We start from the raw sequence: 19,945 nt of genomic DNA, 5'->3' as shown, positions 1-19,945 counted from the left end.
TCTCCAGCTAAATAGTAGGTATTTTAGTCTGAACTGGTCCAACTCCAGTCAGCAAAGAGACATGAAAACCTTCAGGGCTGATGCTCACAAGCTCTCTGTGGACTAGAAGGAATAGTAAAAATCAGTTCATACTAAACACATTGCTTTTACCCAACTGAGAGAAGGGAAGATGTGTCCCAATGAGAAAGAAGATGAAATACTCTAAAAATAAAAGGTATCTTGTGCTATTTTAGGAAGCTTATTGTATTTATGTGGCATCTGGGTGGTGTTGATCCAATATATGTTCTACGAGGGGCCACACACTCCTGGAGGGAAGGATGTTGGCAAGGAGGGCTACCCTGGGGCATCATCATATAAATCCTACCTCAGTGCCAGAGCAGTACCCTGCTCTGCTTAAAACCAGTGGGGACCAGGCACCTAAGTACTCCTCCAGTCATTAGAGCCATCCACCTTGCTTAAAAGCTCACACCAGCACTATGTAAGCCAGATCAACTGTGTCTTGATTAACATAGATTTATTTCCTCTAGGACTGGATGGAAAAAGATGAGATTTTAAAAAATATATCTGTAGACAAATTTCCCTGAATCTATCATAAGCCCACTTCTGAAACTACTAACAATGTATTGGCTCTGCTTTTTTTGAAAGGTGATGGAACATTTGCTCAAAAGTAAATATCAGGTAGTGGGAGTAAATATGCAATCAACCAATTTAGGCATGCATTTTTAGTGCAGGAAAGATGGTGAAGTACTTGCTAATGGGCTCAGTAGAAAATTCGCTGCATAAAAAATTAGAAAAATGTGTTGTAAGAATACATAACACTTTGCCAACCCTGATCAAAGTTAGAGATGGATGAATTAATTTATAAAGTGAAAACTCAAATTATTTATAAATGTGAGATGAATTTGGCAATAGGTTAAGTCCAGAGAGTTTTAAGTTTCCCTTGAAAAAGTCAGAATGTTCTGAGAGCAGAACATCTCAATCTTTGTTTTTTACAGCAAACCCCTTGTGCATTTTATTTACAGTTAAAATAAAAAGGCAAGAAGTGCTGTAAATTAAAACAAAAAGAACCTACAATATTTTAAATGAGACAGGATAAAAATTCCAAAGTGCTGTTTTCCCTTGGAAAAAAAAATAAATATTTGAGTACCAAGACAACTCCAAATAAGTCTCCCACACCATGTTGTTTTTGTTGCTGTTGTTTTAATTTGATTGGAAAACCACATAATTAATTGTCTATACACTACTAATCAAGGCCCGTTCCCCACCAAAAGGAAACTACAGTCTGAGCAAGAGATGAGGTGGAAGAGGGAAGAGAGCTGGTTGGATTAATAAGAGATGGTGAGAATAAAAAGTAATACATTCAATTTTCTTATAATTTCAATCCAAGGGGCAAATTACATCAAATAATTGTTCCTTCAGAGGGTTTCTGAATCTTCTGGTTTCTAGCCTTGGCTAGAGGATGAGTAGGGAAGTAGCTCATGTTTTGAAATGAGACGTGAAAAGTTCTTTCCTTCCTTTCTCTGCTTATTTTCAGAAAAAAATAAAAATAAATAAATAAAGATAATCACCAACAGTGAACACTGAATCAATGAGTTTTAATGGGGACAGGCTCTAACCCTGCCTCTCAAATCTGTTACCAACTCAGGGTCTTTTCTGTATTTAGCAGTGACTGCACAGACTCAGGCCAAGACTTCTGCTCTCTCCACATCATTTCCCCCTCACCATCTCTCTGCAGCTCAATAGGTTTCTTCCAGCTCAATGCAGTTTGCCGTCTCTTTGAAAGAGACTGGGCTTTGTGTTTGGTTTTCTGTGGTGCCTTGCATAATGGGACCTGGATTTCAGCTTGCCTTTGCCAAAGCAATGAAGTGGGGTGCTCTCTCCAAACTGGGAGCATGTTGAGGACGTTAGCAGGGTTGTGCTGTGGGTCCCCTCTCCGGCTCCTGGTTCCATTTTTTGGAAGCAAATTGTCATGATACATACTTCGTGATTGAAGCGGTTCATGAAATTCATGATGTAAGGAGGCCACGATTAATTACCTGTGCATCTATAGACATGGCTTTATTACAAAAACAATGTAATTAGATCCGACTTAGCAGAAACCACTTGGGGGAAAAAAAAAGTCATGTTACTGGGAATTTTCTGTGTTTTAGCTCCTTGATCTCCCAGTCTGCATCTGAGATTTTGTTCTTATTTGATTTGGGTTTTGTTTTGCTTTGAATTAGCATAAGCCAGGAGGCAGGCCATGTGAGAATGGAGGAAATAAACTGTGTAAGCACAGATCCCACTGCTCTTGGCATGAATTTTAAAGCTGCCATCTTCCTGCCCTAGATAGCTGTCAGTGTTAGGCTAGTCAGGCAGAGCTCCTGGAGCATAAAGAAATGGAATTCCTCCTGATAATCAAAAAATAAATAAAAAATAAAAATAAATAAAAAATAAATAAAAAATAAAACATAAAAAAAAATAATAAATAATAAATAAAAAATAAAAAATAACATTTAGATTTTTTTTAAAGAAGGCATGGAGGGAAATGCATTTTTTTCAGTAGGCACTGGTTTACACCCCCTTCCCTTAAACAAACATAAAATGAGACTGGATGCATATCCCCATTGTGCTGTGGCTGAGGAGAGCTTGGCTGGCCGTGAATCCCTAGGAACACGTCCCTGAGTACAGATGGGTTTTGCTCACTCTCCTTTTCTCTGCCCTTTCTGTAGGTGTCCAGCACGCGTCCAGAGTGCAGCATCATTCTGGAGATTGAAGAAGAACGCAGCCAGTGCTTGGCAGAGATCGCTATGGATAATCAGACCTCAGGTAAGGGACCACCCTCTTCTCTCCGTGGCCTGCAGGCTGACATCCCTGGCCTCACATCTACCTTACCACTGCCATTTCTCACCCCTTCTTCTGCAGGAGCAGGGCAGTGACTGGATTCTCTCCAGCTGGTGTTGAGTTCTTATGTTAGTATATAAAGAGAAAAAGGTATTTCCAAAGCATAATTCCATCAACCAAGTGTTTGAATAGCTTGATGAGGGTCACTTCCAGTCTCCCAGCTGAGTGAGCCCTGCCACTGTAGTTTCCTCCCATACATCAGTCAAAATCACTTCTGCCCTGGGGGCAGCGCAGAAGAAGGAAGGGTGTGCTCCATGGCTGAAAGGGGACTCTGAGGTCTGGTCAAGTAGCTGCAGGTCCTCTCCTCGTTCACATGCCAGGTCCTGGTTTAGTGTTTAATGGAAGTGTAGGGACCCATGGAAGACTGTCAGGTTCTGAACATGAGTGATCAGATCAGGGAAAGGGATGGGAAGATGCATATTCTGCTTGAAATTTGCATCCCACATCTTGAAGAGGAAGAATTGAAAGAGGATGTCTTCTCATCCTCTTTCACTTGGCATTGTTTTTAAATAGGCTGCAGACTGAAGGGCTGTTGTGCACAATGCTTATTAATGATAGAACAGCATCCTTGTGCCAAGCTGGTCCCTCAGGGAGCTTTCCTGAATGCAAGTATGGCTTTTGGCCCCTGCTTTAATCTACTGAGATATATTTTCCTTTGATTTTGAAACTATTTCAAGCATCCCTTTACAGTTAAATGGAGCTGTTTGAAGAAATGTTCTCCTAGAATCCAGTAAAGAAGGGAGTCGTCAGGGTAGTTTAAAACCTTCACTTGAAAGCGAGGTACATGCTTTATTTCATGGACAAAATGTTCATTTTCATGGACATCTAGATAAATTCAATTAAATACAGTACATTCAAAATGGAAAAATAAATACTTAAGCATTAATATTTTTTCTGATTTCCTCAATGAAAAGTTTAATCCAAAATATATGTATTTTTTCTCCACTGAAGTAAACTGCTGAGTGTATTCTTGCAGATTCTGATGTAAAACATGTTCAGTCATATTGCAAGCCATTAATGTCTAAGCTGTAGAAAACATCTAAGAATATTTTGGAGTTTGGGTTTCGTAGTGGAATGGTGAAAAACTGGTTGGGGTAATTCTACATTTCACCCATCATTCCCATAGTCATTATACAGGACTGATTCAGAAATCATAGTTGTGAGCTTTATGAAATAGTCTTGTCCATGGGACAATACCTGCTACTCCTGAGTCAATGTTAGATGTCATTTGCATGTGTCTGTTTGTCCTGTGTGGAAATAGTCATCAATGGTATGAACGTGGAACAAGCGTGCAAAGGGACACAAACAGCATGTCTAACCAAGTTTTACAATGCAAACTTTGTGGAAAATGTTTGCCGCCCATTTGCCTAGACACATCTGTAGGCATTTAAGAGCTCAGTACCTGCCCCATAGGAAAGCACTCATGACTGCCCTTGCAATCAACAGAAAGAAGCCAGAATCTCTCACATGCAATTGCTCTGGCTCTCAAATGGGAGACTATGAAAGTGATGAGGACAGGCAGCTTCAAAATGTCTAAGTGGCATGCATTTCCCCCTTGGAGTGTCCAAGGCACAGCATGTGAGCTCAAATAGGTAGAAAAAATCTGTTTTTCTGTAGTGGGACATAACTTGACAAATGTAACTGAGCACAGCTGCAAAATAAAACTTTGAACTTTGTGGGGTGGAGGCAGCAGGGACGTGAAGATTGTTGCAACTTAGTGTTGTCAGAAGTAGATTTAAAAAAAAAAAAAATCACTGCATAAAATCTCCTAGCTAAAGGCTCCCAAGGAAAATATAATTTTAACATGGTTGAGTCCCACAAAGGAGTAGAATGGAAAGCAATCAAGACTCCCTGCCATCTGTAATGTAATACCTTGATTTATCACCAGGTATGCGTATTGCCTTCTCTGCATTCAACATCCCGTTAGCAAAAAGAAAATCACTTGAGATTTAACAACCGATCTATTATCCTTTCTAATTAAATGAGTGGAATTAAGGAAACACATGGTTTCAATACAGTCTGGAAATAAAGCTTTGTTTAGAAGCTATTATCAATTGTATTGATCAGAGGGGCTTAATCACAGATGTAATTTGATGTGTCAGATAGATTAGTCATTTATTAAGAACACCTTATGGTAGTACTGAGATTGATGACCAGCTCAGGGTAAGCAGGTAGATTTCCGCTGATAAACAATAGCATCTGTCTTAACACTGTTTTGTCTTTGAACACCTATTCATTATGGTGGGTGTATGGGCACAGGTTAAATCAATGCTTTCTTTCTAAATTATATCTCTGTGGTTTTGGTCTAGGTAGTAGGTATCAGTTGCTATTCCTACCAGCAGCAAACCTGGACCACAGATATTCATTATGGGCCAGACCAGAGCCTGTCTGTTCCCCACTAGGAGTGTGATTCAGTACCTGTGAAGTTACCCACATTTGAGGAGAGTGTGTTAGGGCCACAGGAGAGGTATGGAGGTCACAAAAGGGTGACCACGTCCAATGAGAAGATCTTAGCTTGTTGAGACCAGAAAGGGCTGCAGAAGGTGCAACTAGGAAGAAACCATCAGGGAGGGTTGGTTTGAGCTGGCAAAGAATAAAATATCTGTGAGATTGAAGTTTGGGCTTTAGAGGAAGTTTGTAATCATCAGAGGACACTGAACAGCCTTTCAGGAGAGCTGTAGGAAGGTGTGTTTTATTGACTTTGTGATGGAGCTTGCGCCGTTTATGAAAGGGCATGGATGATGCAGTTGGGTATTGCAACACAGGACTGGGTTTCATGAGCAGGTCTGCCCTTGCAATCCCCTGCCCTGTTATTCTGTTACCTCGATGCTAAAATAACTACAAATCTTGTACAACTTGTATAACTTGTAACATGATGATTGTGATTCTGTAACAGAAATGGATTCTTTAATATTAAAATCCAGAGAGGTAGAATGATCTTTTGGATTCATGTTTCAAATAGATATTGGTTGAGAATGATTTGGTGAGAGATTTTTTCACCTGATTTTAGGTAGCTCTGGTGTATTCTGGCTGAAAGTAGGCATCTCTTTTAGGATAAAATGAATCATGTTCAGGTTGTCTTGACTTGAGGCTTAGGGAGCTCATGTTGGAAATAACCAGAGCTCCCAGATGAATCCTGTCCTGGTGTTCAAGGGCTTGGAAAGGGATTGGCCAAATGAGCTGACGTTGTAATTCCATTATTAGGAGTGATGAGTCTGTACATTCACATACAAAAAAAAGTATTTTGGGAAACAAAACCTTCATTTAAGTATTAGTTAAATGATCTTGCCAGCCTCTTTTGCCCCAGAGAGTGTTTACAATATAATTTGTAGCATTATTTTAAAAAGTCTTCTGAAGAACTTGTTACTGTGCAAGCGGCAGGACTCTCCCCTGCTCAGTGCAGGAGGTGATGCACAAAATGCCTCCTCTCAATTCCAGTGCAGAGTATGGTCCTGAAAGACATAAACATCAGTAATTTTTTTAATCAGCCTGTACCTTTCCTATAGTGTGATATAGGAGACATTTGCTGGGTATTAACATGTTGGAAAATGAGTTTTGGTTATTCTTCCTTTTATCATACAGCCAAGGAAAAAGTGCTACTGGGTTGCATCACACATAGATGTACCTGAGTGCTGGATTAGTGAATCATTCTCTGCTAATTCCTTAATTTCCCACCCTAAGCATGTTTTAACCTCGCTCCCTGCTGGTGTCACAGCAGTTCTCCCTGCAAACTTTGCCTCACTTGATAACCACAGACTGATGCAAGTACAGTAACACTGTTGCTGAAGTTACAGTGGCTCCCAGGTTTTCTTGGTTTCAGCTTTTCTCCTTTAAAATAAAAATAATATTTTCCTATCCAGAAGGGGTAAGTTAAGGACAAACACACTGAAAAGGATCCAGGTATTTTATGATTTGGGCTTCTGGAAGCACTGTAGGTAGATAGAAGAGGAAAGGCAGTATTTTGGCAGCACCCGCAATTAAAATTCACAAGAATTAGTTATGTATCTGAGGAGAAATAGCACTCCCAAAGAGAAAAGCCACATCATTTCTACACCGTGGGTGCACTATATGTAACAGGTAGCACGTCAGCTCTGGGAGTTCAGGTGAAGAGTTCATGGGGCTCCCAGGTCATCCCAAATGTTCGTCAGCCAGTGCTGGGCAAGTCCTGCCTGGACTGGATCAGTTCGGCCCAAAGATTTGAATGCCTCAGTGATTGCTTCCCCACTGGATGAGCACGACGAGAAGATTTGAGAACAGTTCTGTTCCCACACAGCCAGAAGCTGCTGCAATAGGAGGATGCGCGGTAGTTGCCTTGGGCTGTTGTCTTTTCCTTTCTCTTTGCTCTCCAGCTGTGTGGGGCTGCTTCTCTGGTGGCATCTCCCGCCACTACAATATAAATAAATGAGGCAATTCCATAGCCTGGGGTTCTCCAAGGCACTTTCTTGTTGTAGGAGCTAATGATGAATAGAGTTCCTCAGTCCTCTGCATTACTTTGAAAATGCTTACAAGCAAATTTCAAAAGCAAAGAATGCAATCCCAGCCCCACTGAAAACCAGGCTTTTACTCCAGATACTTTTTCAGCCAAGACATCTGTATGCAACGCGGAGACTGCTCAGCTAATAATACACTTAGCAGCAGTAGGGTTAGGAGGAGAGTATAGCTGAAGGGGATTTTGCTTTCCAGGCCCACAGATGGTGGCAAATCTCTCTCCATGTGAAGTGTGTCAGAACCCCTAAAGGCTTGCTGCAAGGCAGGTCTCACTGCCGCATGGCTGCTTGCTGATTTCCATTTGCTTTTTTTATCCCTGAGCACAGAGAGTGACCTTTTTTGTTGTTGTTGTTTGTTGCTGCCTTTATTTTTTTTTTTTATGAAAGCTTCTCCCTCCATGGATGCAGTTTAGAAATAGTTGGGTTTAATTTGAAGCACCCAAATAAAATAATAAATAATTAAAAATCCTGACTTTTTTGGCTGTCTTTCTTAAGTCAACAAAAGCAATCAGGTCTAGGTGAGTTGACCGCACTCATTCTCTTTTAATCCCATTACTGCTAATCAATTCCCTCGGCAATCAGATATCCTTTTGGAAGGGGGAGAGTAATTTGGGGATGACAGTTCAATGAGGTACTGTGTGACTCATGGTTGGATGGGATGAGCAGCTCTGGTGACAGTGCTTCTATGCAGGAAAGCACAACGTGATACATTAAATGGTCTTTGTGGAGCAACTTCTCTTCGTGTACTGGGGAGCCCAGAACTGGACCAGTGCTCCAGGTGCAGCCTCACCAGTTGAGTGGAGAGAAAGGATCCCCTCCTTGACCTGCTGGTGATACTTTTGACTAATGCAGCCCAAGACACCATTGGCCTTTAAGGCATGGGCACGTTACTGGCTTGTGGTCACCTCAGAATCCACCTGGTTCTTCTCTGCCAGGCCACTTTCCAGCCTATATAGGTACTTGGCATTACTGCTCCCCATGTAAAAGTCTTTGCATTCCCTTTGCTGAACTTCCTTTTCTTTATGGTTTTTCAGTTTGTTTGATTTCCTCCAAAAGGGAAGATCTTCTGCTCAATTTGGATCCTAAAATCCTGTAGAAGTTAAGAGGAAGTGAAAGGAACTCAGAACAGCTCAGCTGGAGGCAGTCAGATCAACATTTTGTCTGTCTGTTCACCACAGTTCAGTAGTGAAGAGATAGCTGAGGTGATTTTTTAAGTGTCGTTGAGTATTGCCAGTAGCCATCAAGGAGCTGCTACAGTTGAGATGCTTCTGATACCTTAGGTACTTCAGCACTGCACTTTGTAGTTGAAATCTAGACCTATCTGTCTTACAAGCATGATTTGAAACTCAATAAAAAAATCAGAAAAGTGGATTACATGAAAAAAAATAGTCCCAATCACCCTCCCAGCCACTCTTCACGTACAATTACGTCAACTGCATGAAGTTTAACAAGGCCAAGTGCCGGGTCCTGCACCTGGGGCGCAATAACCCCAAGCAGAGCTACAGGCTGGGAGAGGAATGGTTGGAAAGCTGCCAGGCAGAGAAGGACCTGGGAGTGATGGTGGATAGTCGGCTGAATATGAGCCAGCAGTGTGCTCAGGTGGCCAAGAAGGCCAACAGCATCCTGGCTTGTATCAGGAACAGTGTGACCAGCAGGGCTAGGGAGGTGATCGTCCCCCTGTACTCAGCTCTGGTGAGGCCGCACCTCGAGTACTGTGTTCTGTGAATTAAGTTGTACGTGCTTCAGCTTGCTTTGGGCAATAAAAGTGAGTCCTATGATCCCATCACCATCACTGCCACATGCAAATGAACCCAGGTGAAGGATGGCCCATGTTGTTTATTCTTTATATAATGTATTTGCTGTTCCACAGACCTGCAGTAGAGGCTGGCTTGAAAAGCCAAATTTGGAGCTTGGGGTTCTCTTGCAGTCTCCGTTGAAGAAGTCAAGGCATGTTTGATGAGAGAAGAAGCAGCGAACATATGGAAATTAAAAGTCAAGCTGGAAAAACGTTAATGAAGTTTAAATGAGGAGTCTGTTTATTCATCACCATCTGTTTATAGAGCAGTAAGATAAGAAATAATTAATAGTTCCTTGCTTGCAAAAGTTCAAGCGAATTCTCACCTTCCCTGTTGCATAAGACCTCCTGGGACAGATGATGTGTAGGTCAGGTTTGTGTGGCAGCCTCTCTCCAGGTGCACCGTGGCTAGAGCAGGCACTAGGTGGCTGCTTGCAGCACAAGCACACGAGGCAGTGAACACAGCAGGGGGACCACTCACCCAAGGCTGTATGTGTCACGTATTTTGGCTGCGTCGAGTGGTGGTGCATCCCTGAGACCTGCCAAGTGCTCCTGTAGGTGTTTCTTACCCCTTCACATGCATTGGATGGATGGTTTTGTCAGCAAAAGGCCACTGCTTGAAGCTCAGTAGTGGAGGAAATGTTCAGACAAGCCAGCGAGCTGGCAGGTTTGAAGGCTGGTAGCTTTCAGGGGGAATATACACCTTGGCAGACATGCAAGGGGTGGTCAGGGCAATATTGTCAGATGGCACTAGTGCAGCCAGAGGACAGACCTGCCCCTAGGCTGAGGATGTCTGCAGAGAGAAGCAGACAAGCTTGTGCTGGTGGTTCAGAGCAGTTACAGAAAATAAGAAAAGAAAGCCCTTGGACAGTGGCTGACTCTTGCAAGCCATTAGCCGCACATCAAAAATGTTAACAGATGCTCTTGAATAAGTAATGTGGCCTCCAGTTGTCCAGTTGTTGTTTCAGAAGTGGGAAGGGCTCCCCTAAGTCCTATCTCATATCTACTAGCATCTCCAAAAATCCCATATATCCTGGGACACCAGGAATGACTGCTGCCTTCTGGAGAGCTAAATCAAGCCCTGAGGATCTAGTCAACATATTCAATGAAGACTGGAGGGCAAACCAATTCAGTCTGTTAAAATAGTCATTTGTCCTTAACAATCTCTTGAAAGACAAAAGGACCTGCAAGACTTCCTTCTATCTTGTCTTTCCTAATTTCTTTGTTTACTGTAGTCTCTAACACCAGTCCAGGGGATAAGGAGAGCTCCTTCATTTCAGTCTTGGTACAAGCAGCAGTGTTGGTCCAGCTGCCAGATTGGTTATCAGTCCTTACCACTCCTGGAAACGTGGCTCTCCTACAAGAGCAGAATATTCAGCCGTGTGTCATCAAGACCTTAAAATCTCACTTGTCTGTCTTAAAGGATCAGTAGAAGAGTCAAGGAGCCTTCTATGTAATGGAAAATTTTCTTTCAGTTACCGGATGTAAGCCATGATATTCACTTGGGATGGGCCACTCTGTGGTACCTCCAAATGGTCTTACTTCATTAACGCTTTTTTTGTCTGCTCTGGGACTCTTCCCTGCCACCAACACATCGTGCTGCAGCTCTTACAGCAGTGGCGTCTGCTCTGTGGAAATTTTAAAAGCCCGGTATTTCTTGGAAACCTAAAAAGCCCTGTATTTCTTGGAGGATCATCTACCCCTTGCCATACTAAGAAACTCGGTACTGAAACACGAGAAGGAAGCATGTTGTCACCACAGAGGTAAACCCAGCTTCAACCCTCAGATGCGATCAGCCCACACAACTTTCCTATTGGCTGCTCAAACACAGCCTGAAGCTGTTGGCTGTTTTCCCACGCAAGGAGGCTCTTCCTCAAGAAATGATGAGCAAAGGTGGTTTCCCTACAAAACTGTTACTTGGCTGTGCATGGTAACCCCCAGCTCAAGCTCTCTGCCAAGGGCTGGCAATTCCCAGCGGAGGTGCAGTGCCTTCTCAGGATGCCCTCTGTAGAGATGAAATTCAAGCACAGATTTACACAGCACCCAACCAATCTTCCATGTAGGGCTAAAAGCTGTTTTTTTTTGTTTTTGCTTTTGTGTTTTTTGTTTTTTTTTTTCCCTTGACCTCATCTTTCTAGACACACAGTCATGAGATAAGATGTTAGCACATCTGTTTTCTGCCTTAATATGCTGTAGGGGTGGAGGCTTTGCTTTTGTTTTGCCTGTTGCTGACATGTCCTGGCTGCAAGCTTTCTAACAAACAGCCGTGTTTATTTGACTCGGGAACAGCTGTCCTGTAGCTTTTTGGGATTAACAACCATTTAGTGGCATAAATCTTGTACTGGAAAAGACATTTTAGCTTGGAGAATAAGTAACATTTGGAAATACCATTGGACTCTTAGGTTATTTTTCTTTTAGAATGCTATAATATATAAATGCACATAGCATTAGTTATGCAAGGGATATAGAAATAAGGAAAAATGCCATCACTATAGACCAACGGAAAGCAAATCCAAAACATCTTCAAAGCTTTGGCTAATTGTTCAGATGAAATCCATCTATACAGAGCTCTAAATTTATTTCTGACAGTGTATTTGTTGACCTCACATCCCATCAGATTTCTGGTTAGGAAATATCTCCTTCCTGCTGTTTCGTTTTTTTTGTTTTTTTTTTTTTTTTTTCTTACTGACTGTGTCAGGGCACTTTATTGATGGTATCCAGCCTTTTTATGTACAATAAGTATACTGGAAAATGTTGCATATTCCATAAGTTATGTCAAGCTCCTGTTACAGTATATGGCTAAGATCCAAAACCTGCTGCAACTAGTGGATGTTTTTCTATGATTTTACTGTGCACTGGACTTTCTGTAACTTAGGTGCTTTTATTTCTTGATAGCCTGAGCTTCTAACCTAGGAAAATGAAATTGTGGAGAACAGAAGCTGAAGTCTGAAGTGCTATACAAGGTCTAAGTAGGGCTTCTATTGTGATTTTTTTTTTTTCTAATTACTGGTGTCTCACAAACTTTTCTTTTTTCTTTTTTTTTCTTCCCTTCTGACCATTAAATATGCCTCCAAGTAAAACCAAAGGCCAGGTAAAAATGCATTGCTGTCCCTCTTGCCCCTACCTACCTACAAAACTTCTCTTCTTCTGCAGATGCTCCCAAGCGCTATGGCAAGAAGCACACTCCCAGCATGTTCAATAAGCAAGAACCAATTCAGGAAGAATTTACTTGATAAAGCACACTCCAGCTTGTGCAACAACAGCAGTAGCTTTTTAGTAGCAGGACATGCAATCTGTGGCTTGTGATTTGTTGAGGTAACTTCCCTTTTCCCCTTCCTTTTTTAGTGGGGTTTCATATTTACCCACATTTACCATATTTAACATTTACCTGAAGAAGAGCAAGATAAAATGGGCTGTTGCTTGCTTGTTTGCCTTCAATGAGCAAGTCAAATGAGCTGGTCACTGGAATGGCTGGCACTTCATTCAAGTGGCCAGGTCTTCTGAGCTCTCTTCTTGGTGCTACCATTCGAGTTGCCACCTATGTTTCCAGAATGGCGAGGAATTTACAAAGATCAAGGTCAACGTTGTAAGGCTGAGGAAAAGTCTCCTGGCTTTCACAGGATTTGAACCATCAGTGAAAGCTGCTGCATTTGTGTCCTGTCTTTCCTGGACTTGTTTAATTATGAAACCCCACCAAATCTCTGATGTTCTCCTCAGAACATTCATGTCTCTTTTTGGTCAGTGAGATGGTGAGGGATGGAGGAGCTCAGCATCAGTCAGTCCCATGTGAGATCTCACATTATCACTGCACTTACTGTTGCCTTCTTAATGATAAAGAAAGCATTTCTTGAGGTTGAGCCTACTCATCTTCAGCGACCTAAATTCAAAGACAGCAGGTACAGTTTAACTTCTCATAACTTCTGCAAATGCAGCGGCATTTGCAATGAGCAGTGAACGAGGAAGCCCTGGATCAATCCTTTAAGCATCCTCCATGTCAGAGCACTAAAGAACTGTTTCTTGTTTAGATGTTGGTGAGGACATAAGTGATATTTGAGGCAACCCACTTTATAAATCTTCGTCATGTCTTGGCATTTTTTGTTTCAGTTTATGGATTCTGGAATTAAGCAGAAAGGCTCAGTTCACACGTTTGATTTATGAAACAAGTGATCTGGAGGGATGAAAAAAAAGTCAAGTGTTTATTTAGTTTGTTGTTTAAAGAAAAGCTGAAAGATTAGAAACTTTTTTTTTTTTAATTTGTTTCCTAGTTGATGTTGATGATGGAAAAACTCGTAGGATTTTCATGCTTAAAAATAATCCTTCAGAAATACTCTCTGGTGATTTCTTTCATGCTGTTTATTTAGAATGACTCAGTCTGGGGGCTTAAGGTGAGTTTTCCTTCATATGTCTTTGAGTCAAATTTCTGCAAATATTCTGTAAAAGATATCTTTTTACTTTTCCTGTTGAGTTCCTGGACAGTTTCTACGGGAAGCCCCTGCAGAAGTGCAAATCAATTTTTATAGCAAGAAGCAGTGTTCTGTCCAGCTTGTACACAGAGTGGGAAAAATCAAATTGACCTCTCTGTCTTGCCACACATACAGAGACAAAGTCCACAATAAACTCTTGTTATTTATCCTCACAGGGGATCTGTTTTGCCTTCTGTGATTTCCCAAGTCCATTTTCTCCTGAATTGGTACTGCAAACCCCTCATTGAGGGGAGAATAAAGGAGCATACGTGTGCCACAAAGAGCAAAGCAGTGGTGGGAAGAAAATGCAACAGTGCCAGGGGTTTGCCTGCTCTGGCAGTAATGTGGTTTTCCTTCAGCTAAGTGGTTTCTCTGTCACATCCTGCCCACGGCGCTGAGGTGATAGCATGCAGCGATAGGCAAAAAATATCCAAATTGAATGCAAAGCTATGAAAAGTTGAAAGGGAAACTCTGAGGGGACAGGTTTGCTTTGGAAGAGATCATCAGTGTTGATAAAAACGGCAGAGGAGAAATGCACACAGGATGCAGGAGTGGGGCTGGGGGACGGAGGGCACAGCAGTGAACACAGGACAGAAGGGTTGAATTTTACAGACAAGAGTGGGAGGATTGCAGTTAAACTTTGGAGCCAAGCAAGCCCTGGTCAAAACCAATCTGTCACAGAAAAATAAGGTAAAGCCCTATTCTGTAAGTCCAGGCAGGGTAAGATGGGGTAGAATTAGAAACAGAAAAGACACAAGGGAGAAATGATAGGAAACTGCTTCCATGCAAAAAGTAATTAAATAAGCTAGGACACTTCAGCTTGAAAAAGAGATGCTTGAGGAGGGATATAAAAGAGGATTTTATGGTTTTCCTCCCCAGGGAAAGGGAGATTGTGACTAGGTTATAAATATTTCTGTATTCATAAAGGAACTAGGTTCCTAATGAAACCAGCAACGAGCAGGTTCAAAGCAAATTCAGAAAAGGATGTTCTTTCAGCAGACACTTGAACTGTGCAATTCCTTGGCCCAGGAGGTTGTGAATGTGAAAAATTTCCATGAGTTCAAAAGCAAAATCGAATCACATTTAATTTAAATGATTTATGTAAGGAAAAGAATCTTTCCAGAATTTTGTTATTATTACGCACAATTTTTAAAATTTAAATAGAAAACCGTCCCTGATTCAGGAAGACTGGGCTCACTGGAGGCTGGGGCAGTAGTAATAGCTGTGAGGTTCATGGTGGGCTCTCTCACTCTCTACCGAGACTGAACTAAAGCTGCCTGTCTGGAACTGAGGCACTATTAACAAATCCTTGCAGGGACCATCTTTTGGGGTCTGTTTTCTTCAGTAAGGTAAAGAATATAATACCCAACTTGGACAAGAAAGTCAGCAGAAAGATAATTGGTTGTAAGGAAATCAAACTGGCAAACAGGGGAGAGCATCTTTGGGTATAATAACTTCTACAGAAGATGTCAGTGGGAGAGTAAATGTCACCTGGTAGCTCTTTACAGCCCTAACTCCAGAGAGGATGGAAACTGCCTACTGATACTAGATTGGAGTGAAAATCAGTTTCCATTGAAAACACACCAGGTCATCGCTGCCTCTGATGGTACTGGGTGATATCTCAGCATGGTTTAATGTAGCTGTACCTTTGGCTTGCTGTTTTCTGCTTGTGGGTAGCAAGAGGCATGCAGAGATCCCGACATGTCCCAGGCAAAAAAATGGTATCTTTGCATCTGAACATAGATTCAAAGAGCAAAACTGTGCCCATGTCCTCCAGGAGAGGCCAGGAGTAACCCCATTCATTGGGGAGTGTTCGGTGGGAATGACAGATGTGCTGAAAGGCTTTTTCTCTGACTTGGGAGTTCAGCTGGGTTAAGACCATGCCTTGGCACCAGCCTACTGCCATTCAGTTCTTTCATCAGACAAACCCAGTCACGTCTCAGAGCCACGCCAGAGCTCTGCAGATTCATGTTTATTCATGAAGGGAACTTATTCTCTGCTGCTTCCCTGATAAGCTTTGACTGTATATTTTCTGTAAATGTAGATATAACTCAAATAAATGTTCTTCGTGCTCTGCTTTGCCACTTCTGCAAAGCACCGTATACCTGTGCCTCATGCAAATTGACATGTTTTGTGTTTATTAACCTTTTAAAGGGAGAGAAAATGAGAGCCCAAGCTTTGATTCACATTTAGCAGTGACAGTGGAAAAGGTTACCACCTTCTGTAGCTGTGGTGGGGTCTCCTAAATCACTGCAGCTGGGACTCTGCCAGTGCCTTTAGCCACTGTTGTGGTGGCAGCCAGGGAACAGGCATGTCCTACCAGGGTGGAAGAAAAGGCATGTCCTACCAGGGTGGAGACCACCCCAAGACAGACTTCTGAGTAAGAACCTCTTAGAGGTGGGCTCTCCAAAGCCCAGGCAGCTGTGGTTGGTGCAGCCTAGTTGCTTGGCTTGCAAAGAGGGAGTCCGAGCTCTTGGATGTAAAGACCTGAGCTTCAGCACGTGGCTGACAGCCTCGAGCCCATTCATTGATGGCACTCCTTGAGCAGTGCTTCAGGAGCCTGTTTAAAGAGGGAGAGAGTTGGCTGCTAGTAATTACACTAATTGCATGCCTTATAGTGAGAGGATGAGCAGTTTGATGTGCTGAGCTGAAGGAAGAAAGGTTAAAAGCCAGCTTCATTAAAGTTGTGAAGGATTTCTCCCCGCAGCCCTCCAGAAGAAGTTACTTGGCTCCAGAGAGCACTTCCTGATTTACCAGGTAACATCAGGACAAAGCTGAAGGTCTGGAAGTCACAGTCAAAAATTTGAAAAGGGAAAGATTCTTACATATATGTGCATACTTATAATACCAAGAGTTTAAAGAGTTTGCCTGATTATCCAGAGAATTTGTGAATGCCACCATCTTTGAAAAAGTCACACACTTGTTTTCACACAGGGCTTCTTACAACTCACTAGTGATCATTTCCAAAGCAGAGGATAATCCTTAGCAGTGTGCATTCCTTGGTTTGCAGTAACAAGCAAATGAGCAGCACAGTCACATTGAATGAAATGGTATTGAAGGGTTTGCCCAACTGTTTTCAGGATCACATTATTTATGAAAGGTGCATCCATGGGTCATTTCCACCTGCTGCCTTGGATAAGGAAAGATAAATACATTTGCATCCCTCCTGCAGGTACTCAGTGCAACAGAGAAAACATTTGTAATTAATTAATGGGGAAGCACTTAGCAATCACCAAACATGATTTGATCATGCAAAACAAATTGTCGTCTTTCTTACATCTGTGAGGGCCAAGTGATGTCACAGGGAAGACAGGTTTCCCTTCTCCAAGTCCCAGTGCAGCTGTTTCTACCCTCAAATAGTTTTCTTGGATACTGATCTGTCACAGTGACACAGCTGAGTATTGCCCACCAACCCTGTGTTCTCAGCAGTCTGCCAAGGTAAGCTTTGGAGAGAGAAGACAAATTTCTCCAAGGCTATTTGATAATGGCTGTCTGTGTCACAATTTGGATGGACAGGCACAAACTTGTGCCTGAAGTTGTAGTGGGCTGACTGCAGGGCAAGCGGTGAGTGCTAAACTCCAACTGCAAAGCATTTTGCGTCAGATCTTCAAACCGTTCCAATTCATTAAAAATGTGAAGGCCTGTTCTTTCCGCCTCACATTTCAAACAAAATTACTTTAAATTATTATTATAAATTATTCAAACAAAGTTATTATAATGTGTTAGACATTAAGCTCTTCTCCTGCCTTAGACCTAGTACGAGTAAATTGTATCTCTCTGAACTTCAAATGCTTCAAAATTAGCTAAAGTCAAGTTTCTGGAACTCCGGTATCCATTGACTTCTTCAAGTCCACACCTCCAGCTTCTTCACACGTAAAAGCAGGGATGTGAACCCCATCATTGAAACCTGAACCCTTCCAGGCAGCTACACTAATAGCATCAGCAAATATGGGGAGGCAACGAGGAAGAATGGCACTGGCAGAGCTGATGGGCAGATATGAGAGGTCTTTGCAGAAGCAATAATTATTAAAGGTCCCCTCTGTGTGTCTTGCAAAATCAGTCTTGTGTGTCCTCACCTTATTTTAGTCAGAGTTTGTGTTACAAAAACAACTAAAAGCTTTTTTCATGCACCACAGGTGGTGGTGAAAAATGCTATAATGGAAAAAGACGAGGATCAGAAAAATTCTCAAAGTGCCTAATTCAGAACATTTAAAAAGCCATCTGATACTATCACCTTTTATTTTATTTTGCATTATAACCTGTCCTGGGGTAATGGGCCCATTATAATTTATTGATGCTGATGGAGATTGTAGAACATGAAAGGTCTTGTCAAGAAATCATCTATTTTCCAGGGGCAGAATATGTAATATCTTAATACTTTTGGAGCTGCTGGCTGTTTGGTAGCAGATAAGTAAGACATTGTGAAAAGTGAGCTTTGCAACTGATATTAGAAATCTGAAAATTGAATTTTAATGAATGCTACAGAAGTGCTTGCATGAAGAAGATACTGTCAGTTATTCCCTTTTTCAGGCTGTGATAAACCCACCTCAGGACTTCATTTGAAAAGTTCTGTTTGCTCATGAAAGAATGAAGGAAAAACTTGTAAAATAAATTTGAAAGAGAGCTGAGGGTTCTTTTTCAGCTTCGGAGTATTTTTGTGTGCTCTCTTTATTGATCTGAGACAGCAAGCTGCCTCGCTCTGAACAGACTGATGATGACACCAGCCTTTTCCTGAGCAGAAGGCCTAAAAGATGATTTAAAGGGGGAAATTCTGATCAGGATGTCATCACCAAGCACTGCAGCTTGAGAGTGGTTTTCACAGTTCACTTTACTTGCATGTGGAAACCATTTTCTCAAGGCTTTTTTCTTCATATTCCATTTTTTTTTTGTTAGGCAGTTGACCTTAACAGCAACACTTTAGTCACGTTTGGGGAAGTGTCACAACGTAATGGGACACAAAGAGTAACCCAGAGCAGAGGTGCTATGAAGAAGCAACTCAGGGAGATCTGTTGACAACCCATCTATCTAACCCAGGCAGCCATAAAAGTTTCTGTTGGAAAGAAGAAGAAGAAGAAGAAAAAAAAATCTTCAAAATTTTAGTAAGAACTCTAAAATATGTAACGTGTTGGCAAAAACACATCAGAAATTTTATTAATTCCTGTCTGCAGACTCCTTTTGTCTTCAGTGCTAATATTACATTATTCATTACTCTGGTACATGTGTGATATCCTTAATGTCTTTTGAAAAAGCAGAAATAAAAGAACAAAATCAGGGCATATTGCAGCTCTGCAGAAAGGGCATGCCTGGACATTGTTTCTCCCAGAAAATATTTATTCAATTCAAAAGAACTTGTAAAATGTTTCATTTTAATAAAACACCATAGTTTCTCTCTAAAGTTAGCTCCATTGGTTATGCCATCCCTCCTGGCTTAGATAGGGCTTTATACCACCTTGCTCCATCCTCCCATAGAAAACCACTCCTGGTGATAGCCCTGTCCCTTCTCTGCCTCCAGGATGGTTTTGTGCCTTCTCCCTTTTTAAAGACAAAAATTGCTTCTTGAGAAGGAGTTTGACTCCTGATCCCTTGATTATCATCTGTGTCCCCATCCAACTGAGCTCACCCCATGCAGAACCATCTCATTGCAATGGGAAGAAATACTGGTGACAAAACTTTGGGGAGAGAGGAAAAGGAGTGGGAGTATGGCTTGTGCATCTCAGTATGTTCAGGAGAGGTGTCTTAATGCAACAAGGAGAGATAAGGGCAGGGAAGAGAGAGATTTAATTAAGCATTTCTGCCTTTTTCATCTAAAAAGGCACTGCTAACTGTTAACTCTGATTTGTCTGGTTCTCTTCTTTCTGTGTCAATTTCTGGGAAAATTACAGGTATCACCAGTGCTGCAATTCAGGGACTGGGGTAGCTGAAAACTCTATGTTTAAACAAAATATTTCTGTAACTCTCCTTACAAAAGGTGCTCGCACCAATGCTCAATGCACCTTTGCAGAGCTGATTTCCTCTGCTCCATACAAGAGACAGCAGAGAGTTGCTTGTTTTTGTTCTATCATCAGCTTTTCTCTTTTCCCCAGGTTGCAGGAGGCAATGGGACAACATCACATGCTGGCCTGAAGCGCAGGTGGGAGCAGTTGTGGTGAAGCCATGCCCAAAGTACTTCAGATTCCTCACCACTTTCGTTGGTAAGACAGCTCATCTCGCTGGAATGGTTTTATGGCTTAATTGCCTGGAGGGTTTCACATCATATTGCGGGTAAAGCTTCTGGCGTAATCAGAGGGAGAACAAATTCAGAAGGACTAAGGATTTGC

General features: G+C 41.9%; 1 protein-coding gene across 2 annotated transcripts in view; it reads left to right on the top strand.

Moving 5' to 3' along the window:
- VIPR1 (vasoactive intestinal peptide receptor 1) overlaps positions 1-19,945 on the top strand; it is a 112,522-nt gene that overhangs the window by 36,718 nt on the left and 55,859 nt on the right. For both annotated transcript variants that reach the window (XM_082754867.1, XM_082754866.1), the window contains exons 2-3: positions 2,712-2,808; positions 19,712-19,819. In XM_082754867.1, coding sequence (XP_082610993.1) covers positions 2,712-2,808; positions 19,712-19,819 — 205 coding nt within the window. The remainder of the gene's footprint in view (positions 1-2,711; positions 2,809-19,711; positions 19,820-19,945) is intronic.

This window comes from Aythya marila (assembly GCF_965140915.1).
Source record: "Aythya marila genome assembly, chromosome: 2".
Lineage (NCBI taxonomy): Eukaryota > Metazoa > Chordata > Aves > Anseriformes > Anatidae > Aythya > Aythya marila.
This window is presented reverse-complemented; position numbering and strand designations above follow the sequence as displayed.